Genomic DNA, 9,759 nt, shown 5'->3' on the forward strand with positions numbered 1-9,759 from the left:
ATAATCCCGGCTTGGCACAAGCATCCATCTCCTCTGACAACCCCCTCCCTCCCCCCATACCACACGTCTACCCCCGCATCCAATCACCATCAACCTAGCCCCCCCCCCCCCCCCCACCACCACCACCACCACACTTCAAGGCAAAGTCAGCGCGCCCTGTTGACTGCGACAGCTCCGTAGCACCGGGTATTTCGTTCAATCACAGTTCAACCTGTTAACAAAAAACTTGATTAAAAATGGCGCTTCTAACGGCGAGACGTGTCTGTGCTGTGTGTTTGCAGAGAAGGTATATTCGGACTCTGCTTTCTACGAGGACTCGGCCAAGAAGTACCCGACCATCCAGGACCAGATGAAGCTGTGTCGCCTCATCTCGCAGTCGCTGACGTCAGCCGCCAACAAGCGCGCGCGCGGCGCCAAGATGTTCGCTCGGCGGAAGAACACGTCCAACAAGTGGGTGCACGAAGCACACATCGATTGGTCATCTTCCGCCGGCGACGTGGGCAACATTGACGACTTGGACAGCGAGCTGTCACCGGACGAGGGCGGCAACAAGGACCTTTTCTACTTCCGCATCCCCAGCCTCAAGTCGCGCGTGCTAAGCGCGGACAAGAACACCAAGATGAGCCTCAAGAAGGACGAGTTCGAGCGCCTCAGGCTCAACGCCCAGAAGTGCGACCACAAGGCAGTGTCTCCCGGCATGTGTTTCGACATCGTGGCCGACCTCAAGGCGAGCAAGGGAAAAGCGGGGCGGATGTTCGCGGGCCGCAAGACCCGCGCTGATAAGTATATCATCGACGAGAAGAACGCCAAGGTGGCGGGGCCCAAGCACACCCGCCTGGAAGGCCTGGTCAACACGCCGCTCAAGTCGCGACAGACGCCCTGGGAGGCCGCTCAGGCCGGCAGCCTGGACACCGCCTTCGACCACCTCAGCGAGCGGGAGCGCGCGCAGAAGCTGAACCAGATCCTGCAGTACAACCCGCCCAAGCCCAAGGAGCCGCCCCGCGACATTCTGCAGGACTTGACGCCGCTGCCCATGACGGGGCCACGCACCAACCTGAAGGGTGGATCCACCCTGCACCTGCTGGAGGGACGGAACTTTAACCGCCTCGCCAAGGGCTGGGGCCAGGGCGGTGACAATTACACAGGTGAGAGACAAGTTTACATTCTCCTTTCTTTGTCCCTGAAATAGCCGTTTTTATATGTTGGAAGTATTATGCACATATGCACCTTTTGATGTGTTGTTCCCCCGATTAGCCGTCCTGTCTGTGTTAAGCCCTTCATGTGATGTTCCCCCGATTAGCCGTCCTGTCTGTGTTAAGCCCTTCATGTGATGTTCCCCCGATTAGCCGTCCTGTCTGTGTTAAGCCCTTCATATGATGTTCCCCCGATTAGCCGTCCTGTCTGTGTTTAGCCCTTCACAAAAAGAGATGTTCTTTTGTTTGTTTGTTTGTTTGTTTTTCTTTCCATTAGTTAATCTTTCTGTGTTGCTGTCATATTATTCAAAAGAATCGCTTTTCATTCTATTTTTTTGTTTGTTTGTTTGGTGCTTTTTTTTCATCCGTTCTCTCGTTGGTAACATAATTGCAGACACACATTCATTTATTCTTGTATTTTCCCTTAAACGTTCTCTCTGTGTTTCAAAGGTACTGATCACGTTTATATTTTTACTTTGTTTTTTTGTTATCAGTTCTCTGTGTTACAATCATTTGTTTCACAAATATGGTTTCCCCTTTGGTATTTTCTGTTTGTGTTAAGTGCCATTCTCTGCACTTTCTGTTTGTGTTAAGTGCCATTCTCTGTACGTGACGATACCATGGCTCATGTAAACAGCTTTCCTTTTGCTTTTCCCTGAGCCGTTCGATTTCCGTTGACATTATATTGTTGATACATATATTTTTTCCCGTAGTCGTTTCTTTACTCGCATATATATAGAGTTTTTCCTCTTCGCCAGAACAGGATATTGCATTCTTTCTTTGTAGGATTTTTTTTTTAACCGAAAATTGTTCAGTCTTGATAATTTGAATGCGTTTTCTTTGTTATCGCGGAATGGCTAATATGAACTATAGAAGCTGTTGCTTTCGGACCTCCGTTTGTTGTGGATAATATTGAGGAGGTTTCTTGTCTTGGACAACACCACTTGCCAAATCCATCCTTCTCTTCTCCCTTATTCTCTTTGTTCATCCTTTGGCTTTCTTCTTCTTCCTCATTCTCTTTGTTCATCCTTTGGCTTTCTTCTTCTTCCTCATTCTCTTTGTTCATCCTTTGGCTTTCTTCTTCTTCCTCATTCTCTTTGTTCATCCTTTGGCTTTCTTCTTCTTCCTCGTTCTCTTTGTTCATCCTTTGGCTTTCTTCTTCTTCCTCATTCTCTTTGTTCATCCTTTGGCTTTCTTCTTCTTCCTCATTCTCTTTGTTCATCCTTTGGCTTTCTTCTTCTTCCTCATTCTCTTTGTTCATCCTTTGGCTTTCTTCTTCTTCCTCATTCTCTTTGTTCATCCTTTGGCTTTCTTCTTCTTCCTCATTCTCTTTGTTCATCCTTTGGCTTTCTTCTTCTTCCTCATTCTCTTTGTTCATCCTTTGGCTTTCTTCCTCATTCTCTTTGTTCATCCTTTGGCTTTCTTCTTCTTCCTCATTCTCTTTGTTCATCCGTTGGCTTTCTTCTTCTTCCTCATTCTCTTTGTTCATCCGTTGGCTTTCTTCTTCTTCCTCATTCTCTTTGTTCATCCTTTGGCTTTCTTCTTCTTCCTCATTCTCTTTGTTCATCCTTTGGCTTTCTTCTTCTTCCTCATTCTCTGTGTTCATCCTTTGGCTTTCTTCTTCTTCCTCATTCTCTTTGTTCATCCTTTGGCTTTCTTCTTCTTCCTCATTCTCTTTGTTCATCCTTTGGTTTTCTTCTTCTTCCTCATTCTCTTTGTTCATCCTTTGGCTTTGGCTTTCTTCCTCATTCTCTTTGTTCATCCTTTGGCTTTCTTCTTCTTCCTCATTCTCTTTGTTCATCCTTTGGCTTTCTTCTTCTTCCTCATTCTCTTTGTTCATCCTTTGGCTTTCTTCTTCTCCCTTATTCTCTTTGTTCATCCTTTGGCTTTCTTCTTCTTCTTGTTCTTGTGTCTCCTCAATCTGCAAAGAAATCATTTTCTTTGTTTTGTCTTGTTTTGTTTTGTCTTGTTTTGTTTTGTTTTGTTTTGTCTTGTTTTGTTTTGTCTTGTTTTGTCTTGTTTTGTCTTGTCTTGTTTTGTCTTGTTTTGCTTTGTCTTGTTTTGTCTTGTTTTGTCTTGTCTTGTTTTGTCTTGTTTTGTTTTGTCTTGTTTTGTCTTGTTTTGCTTTGTCTTGTTTTGTCTTGTTTTGCTTTGTCTTGTTTTGTTTTGTCTTGTTTTGTCTTGTCTTGTCTTGTCTTGTCTTGTGTCTTGTTTTGTCTTGTTTTGTTTTGTTCTGTCTTGTTTTGTCTTGTCTTGTCTTGTGTCTTGTCTTGTGTCTTGTCTTGTCTTGTCTTGTGTCTTGTCTTGTCTTGTCTTGTGTCTTGTCTTGTTTTGTCTTGTCTTGTTTTGTTTTGTCTTGTTTTGTCTTGTCTTGTCTTGTCTTGTTTTGTTTTGTCTTGTTTTGTCTTGTTTTGCTTTGTCTTGTTTTGTTTTGTCTTGTTTTGTTTTGTCTTGTTTTGTCTTGTTTTGTCTTGTCTTGTCTTGTGTCTTGTCTTGTTTTGTCTTGTTTTGTTTTGTCTTGTTTTGTCTTGTCTTGTTTTGCTTTGTCTTGTTTTGTTTTGTCTTGTTTTGTTTTGTTTTGTTTTGTCTTGTTTTGTTTTGTCTTGTTTTGCTTTGTCTTGTTTTGTCTTGTTTTGTCTTGTCTTGTTTTGTCTTGTTTTGTTTTGTCTTGTTTTGTCTTGTCTTGTTTTGTCTTGTTTTGATTTTTTTGTCTTGTTTTGTCCTCTGTCTTGTTTTGTCTTATTTTGCTTTGTCTTGTTTTGCTTTGTCTTGTTTTGTTTTGTCTTGTTTTGTCTTGTCTTGTTTTGTCTTGTTTTGTTTTGTCTTGTTTTGTTTTGTTTTGTTTTGTCTTGTTTTGTTTTGTCTTGTTTTGTCTTGTCTTGTTTTGTCTTGTCTTGTTTTGTCTTGTTTTGTCTTGTTGTGCTTTGTCTTGTTTTGTCTTGTCTTGTTTTGTCTTGTTTTGCTTTGTCTTGTTTTGTTTTGTTGTGCTTTGTCTTGTTTTGTCTTGTCTTGTTTTGCTTTGTCTTGTTTTGCTTTGTCTTGTTTTGTCTTGTCTTGTTTTGTCTTGTTTTGTTTTGTCTTGTTTTGTTTTGTTTTGTTTTGTCTTGTTTTGTTTTGTCTTGTTTTGTCTTGTCTTGTTTTGTCTTGTCTTGTTTTGTCTTGTTTTGTCTTGTTTTGCTTTGTCTTGTTTTGTTTTGTCTTGTTTTGTCTTATTTTGCTTTGTCTTGTTTTGCTTTGTCTTGTTTTGTTTTGTCTTGTTTTGTCTTGTTTTGCTTTGTCTTGTTTTGTCTTGTTTTGTCTTGTTTTGCTTTGTCTTGTTTTGTTTTGTCTTGTTTTGTCTTATTTTGCTTTGTCTTGTTTTGCTTTGTCTTGTTTTGTTTTGTCTTGTTTTGTCTTGTTTTGCTTTGTCTTGTTTTGTCTTGTCTTGTTTTGTCTTGTTTTGTCTTGTCTTGTCTTGTTTTGTCTTGTCTTGTGTCTTGTCTTGTTTTGTCTTGTCTTGTGTCTTGTCTTGTTTTGTTTTGCTTTGTCTTGTTTTGTTTTGTCTTGTTTTGTTTTGCTTTGTCTTGTTTTGTTTTGTCTTGTTTTGTTTTGCTTTGTCTTGTTTTGTCTTGTTTTGCTTTGTCTTGTTTTGTCTTGTTTTGTCTTGTTTTGTTTTGTCTTGTTTTGTTTTGTTTTGTCTTGTTTTGTCTTGTCTTGTTTTCATGATGTGAATGCGTGATATATTGTGTAAAAAATTCCATCTCACACGGCATTAATAGGTAACATGCGCCTTGAGTCGCCTTGTGTGGTGAGATACGTGCGCGATATAAATCCTCGTAAATAAATAAATAAAATAAAATATTGTCCGTTTGAAGCCACTCGTTTTTTTGGGATTTACCAAAAAATATTCCGTCGGTATTTGTTTTGTGTTTTGTGTTATTTTGATTGTTGATGTCGTTGGGATTTGTTCATTTTTTAACATATTTTCATGGCTACGCGCCGAATGTCATTATTCAACCATTCTGGCCGTTCTTCGTTATAACTGTAATGCCAAAAATAACTTGGCCAACCCTACACAACAGCAATAGCTTGAAGAAAGTGCTGAAAAAACGATTAGTGTTGTGGTTGCGTTTTCGATGATTTGTTACACGATTTCATCTGCAGTACAGGGACAGAGTTGATTTTTACATTTAGTCAAGTTTTGACTAAATGTTTTAACATAGACGGGGAATCGAGACGAGGGTCGTGGTGTATGTGTGTCTGTCTGTCTGTCTGTGTGTGTGTGTGTGTGTGTGTGTCTGTGTGTGTGTGTAGAGCGATTCAGAGTAAACTACTGGACCGATCTTTATGAAATTTTACATGAGAGTTCCTGGGTATCGTATCCCCAGATTTTTTGGGATTTCTTTTCGATAAATGTCTTTGATGACGTCATATCCGGCTTTTTGTAAAAGTTGAGGCGGCACTGTCACACCCTCATTTTTCAATCAAATTGATTGTAAATTTTGTAAAGCAATCTTCGACGAAGGCCGGACTTCGGTATTGCATTTCAGCTTGGTGTCTTAAAAATTAATTAATGACTTTGGTCATTAAAAATCTAAAAATTGTAATAATTTTTAAATATAAAACGATCCAAATTTACGTTTATCCTATTCTACATCATTTCCTGATTCCAAAAACATATAAATATGTAATATTTGGATTAAAAACAATCTCTGACAATTAAAAATATAAAAATTATGATCAAAATTAAATTTCTGAAATCGATTTAAAAACACTTTCATCTTATTCCTTGTCGGTTCCTGATTCCAAAAACGTATAGATATGATATGTTTGGATGAAAAACACGCTCAGAAAGTTAAAACGAAGAAAGCCACAGAAAAGCGTGCTATGCAGCACAGCGAAACCACTACCGCGCTAAACAGGCTCGTCAGTTTCACTCCGTTTTGCACAAGCGGCGGACTACGGTCATTGTGAAAAAATGCAGTGCGTTCAGTTTCATTCTGTGAGTTCCACAGCTTGACTAAATGTAGTAATTTCGCCTTACGCGAGTTGTTCTTTGGTTAACGAAGTTACGAGCGCAGTGATGTTGATATTGTTCATATGAATGTACAAAACTGTACATTACGATTTCATCTTCGTGTTTTCCCCGCTTTAACCTCTTTTGTCCTGTACAATTTGAATGATACGGACCATGTACGACTTTTCAAAGACGAATTCGGCGTAAACACACGATCTTCGCCATCTTTTTATTTTGACCCACTTTTGTTTTTGATCAAGTCACATTGAAGTTGCCGTTTTGTCGTTTTATGGATGTTGTTTATTACACCCCCGGTATAGGGGTGTGTATAGGTTTCGCTCGATGTGTTTGTTTGTTTGTTTGTTTGTTTGTGTTCGCATATAGATCTCAAGAATGAACGGACCGATCGTCACCAAACTTGGTGAACAGGTTCTATACATTCCTGAGACGGTCCTTACAAAAATTGGGACCAGTCAAACACACGCTTAGGGAGTTATTGGTGGATTAAAATTATACAAGGACTTATAGAGGAACATCTTAATGGTCAAAGGGAAATAACCATTCTCACTCAGTCACTGCCACCAACTGAGAAGGTTATTTCCCTTTGACGGGGGTGTTTTTCCTACCTCGTAGGAATTTCTTGTTTTCCAAGTTGGTTTTTTTTTTAATGTTTTTTTTTATTTGCTGTTTTTTGGGGTTGTTGTATCATTTTTTTGTGTGTGCTTCGTTTTGATTTGTTTGTTAGTTTTTGTGTGTATTTTTTAAATTTTTTTTTTACTGGTGGCGGTATAGCCTTAGGGTTGGTATTTATGTGTGCGTGTTTCTTGTTGGTTGTTGTTCTCGTTGTTGCTCATGTTGATGTTGTTGTTGTTTCTGTTGGTTGTTGTTGTTGTTGCTGCTGGTTCCTGTTGTTGATTTTGTTTATGTTTTTGTTGTTGCTGTTGTTGTTGTTGTATGCTTGACTTGTGTTGTCCTTGTGACGGTGTTTGACCCCCGACTAGCCGTGTACCTGCCTGTTGCAGCGTCCACCCTGCCCTCTCAGCACGTGCAGCAGTCCGCCCCGCCCCCCGTCAGCCAGGACTACCCGGTGCAGGCCGCCCCCCTCTCCCAGCCAGCCCCCCGTGTGCAGTACGGGGACTACAACCCCCGGCCCAGGGCCTGGCAGGCGGGAGGGGTGGGGGGAGACTCGTTCTCCTGTCCAGCCTCCATGTCGGCGTCGTGGAACTCGAGTGACTTTGACGCCTACCAGCACAACGGCTATGGCAGCCACTACTCGCCTGAAGACCTGCCCGCCTGTGACTTGTGAAGCACCCGTTAAAACACCGTCCACTGGAGTGACCGGTCCGTTAGTGTTGTGTGTGGTCAGTGGGGATGTGTTGTGAACCTTCCAGCCCGGCCTCGCTCTCAGTCAATGGCTGGTGCAAAGAGTGGCGTCGTCACTTCCGTCTGCGAATGCCTGAGGGACGGTCTGACGTTTGTTGTTGCCTATTTCAAATGACGTCACGGAGAGGACTTTGATTGGTGTTATTGACACATGGCTGCCAGCCCACAGACCATTGGAAGCCGTGCTATTTCATCGCACATCATCAGCCATGGGAGCACTGTATACCGTCATTTTCGCTGCCTGCCCAAGACACATGTACATACAAGTGCCTAAACTGTTCCTTGTCCTGAATTCAGAGAAGCGTGTCATCTTCCCTCTACCTGAGGTTTCAATTGTGCTGTGCTCCCAAGGTCGTCACACTCTTTCGAACTGTTTGACTTTCCGCTCTCAGTGTTTGCATTATTTCAAACAAATATGTGAATAACAGACCCTTCATTAACGTTTCCTCTCATGAAGTTGTAAGAAAAGATTGATGCAAAAAGTGAGAGACAATAATTATGGTCCTATGCTACAATGGACGCAGCAAACGTGTGTACATGCCAGAGAAAACTGAAGCTATGACTGGAGCGAAAAGAACCTGTAGAGTACGAGGAGCGAAACATCACGCACATTTTGCCTCCATTTTCGATCACCGCAGAGAACTTAGAAAACGATTTGTAGCAAGCTGGTATCGTATCAACACCGAACGCTGATTCATAACTTCGCTACTATCCGCCCACAGAACCTCAGTGTAATCTCTCATTGTATTTATTCCTTTCCAAATGTCATCTGTTCCCTCGCGAGATGAAATGTCAATGCAAAGAAAGTCCGATCGCTGCGAATCAGTAATAATGACTGGTCCCTTCAAGATGGCTGTTGTTAGAGGAAAAACACTGATTCATCTAAGCTGAAACAATATAACTTTTCAATCAAAAGTAACGTTTTACTCACGAATACAGACCACACATGTCCACACCAATCCAGTCCTGTTTAATCTGCGGCCGCCATCAATAATTCTGGTATAATTTCAAAACTGATCTGTAAAGAGAAGAACAAAAAATCGTAACTTGGAGGTAACTCGAGGGATCGCTCATTATTACTTGCAGCTAGACAACTGAAGGGATCACTCATTATTACAAATAGAATGTGATACAGAATAAATGTGACAGCAAGAAACGGGACTGACAAGTCACAGCTACAGGAGTAGAAACCGGGGTGAACTTGTAAAGGCAATGGCCGAGACGAAAGTGCGGCTCAGTGAAAAGTACAGCCTGGGCAGCGAAAAACTGCTGACACAGGTGATTTCGCTGTTACTGTAGCTGTCTCTGTGAGGGAGTACCCAAATTCAAAAAGGTCACATCTTGAAGAAACAAAATTTTTCAAAAATCGTATCGATGGATATTATTTTCAGACCTGTTTTGTAAGATACACACTTAAAACGCAATCGTTTTGACACGTATTTTGGGTTACAGAAGCAGAGGCAGGAATAACATGTATTTGATTAAATACCAGCAACCAAGCAAATAACTGTACATACGTTTGAGAGTTTGTTCTCGTGTTCTGAAATGACGAGTATCTGTTTTGCCTAAAGTTAGGTCTGATCACAGACTTCGTGCATTTTAATGTTTTAATTGATACTTGCTTGTTCTGATTTGTTTAATCTTGGTTTGATAACCTTCGCCTGATATGAATGTGTATTGTTTGAAACGAGTGTTGAGGATAGTGTCGATATCAGTCCAACTGACCATGAATGGTGCAAGCTACATGTGGTTATGTGTGATACATTGTATGTTGGACACTTTGACAGTATTTATACCAAGAGACTTTATCCCTCGCGTGTTCTGTATATTCGTTTTTTCTCCTTTGTATAAAGTACGAAGAGGTCAGTTTTTATACCCGAGTTTTGCCATAACCCGCTGCGTGTGTTAACAACGATTCAACTTGTACATATTCTCGACACAGGTCTTCCACACTTTACAAAATAATCTAACTTTTTTTTAAAAAGCGTTTGTAGATGATACTTGTGTTGACTGGTTTGATACTGTTTCCTGAAGTGTTGTTCATATTCATCACTGATTTGGTTGTTTTACTCATGTTTCTCTATTCCGCTAGAACGACTTTTGTTGGCTGAATTTACCAGTGGCTGTTCCAGTGATTTTGTAATATTATCACCCAAGCGAAGAAAGACAGAACGCGTGCAGGCTTGA

The 9,759-nt window shown here is 41.0% G+C and overlaps 1 protein-coding gene across 6 annotated transcripts in view; it reads left to right on the plus strand.

The window, feature by feature from the left end:
- LOC138958048 (uncharacterized) overlaps positions 1–9,759 on the plus strand; it is a 64,109-nt gene extending 54,350 nt beyond the window's left edge. For all 6 annotated transcript variants that reach the window (XM_070329096.1, XM_070329095.1, XM_070329094.1 and 3 more), the window contains 2 exons: positions 282–1,145; positions 7,212–9,759. In XM_070329096.1, the coding sequence (XP_070185197.1) occupies positions 282–1,145; positions 7,212–7,495 (1,148 nt within the window). In that variant the 3' untranslated portion in view covers positions 7,496–9,759. The remainder of the gene's footprint in view (positions 1–281; positions 1,146–7,211) is intronic.

This window comes from Littorina saxatilis, linkage group LG2 (genome assembly GCF_037325665.1).
Source record: "Littorina saxatilis isolate snail1 linkage group LG2, US_GU_Lsax_2.0, whole genome shotgun sequence".
Taxonomy (NCBI): domain Eukaryota; kingdom Metazoa; phylum Mollusca; class Gastropoda; order Littorinimorpha; family Littorinidae; genus Littorina; species Littorina saxatilis.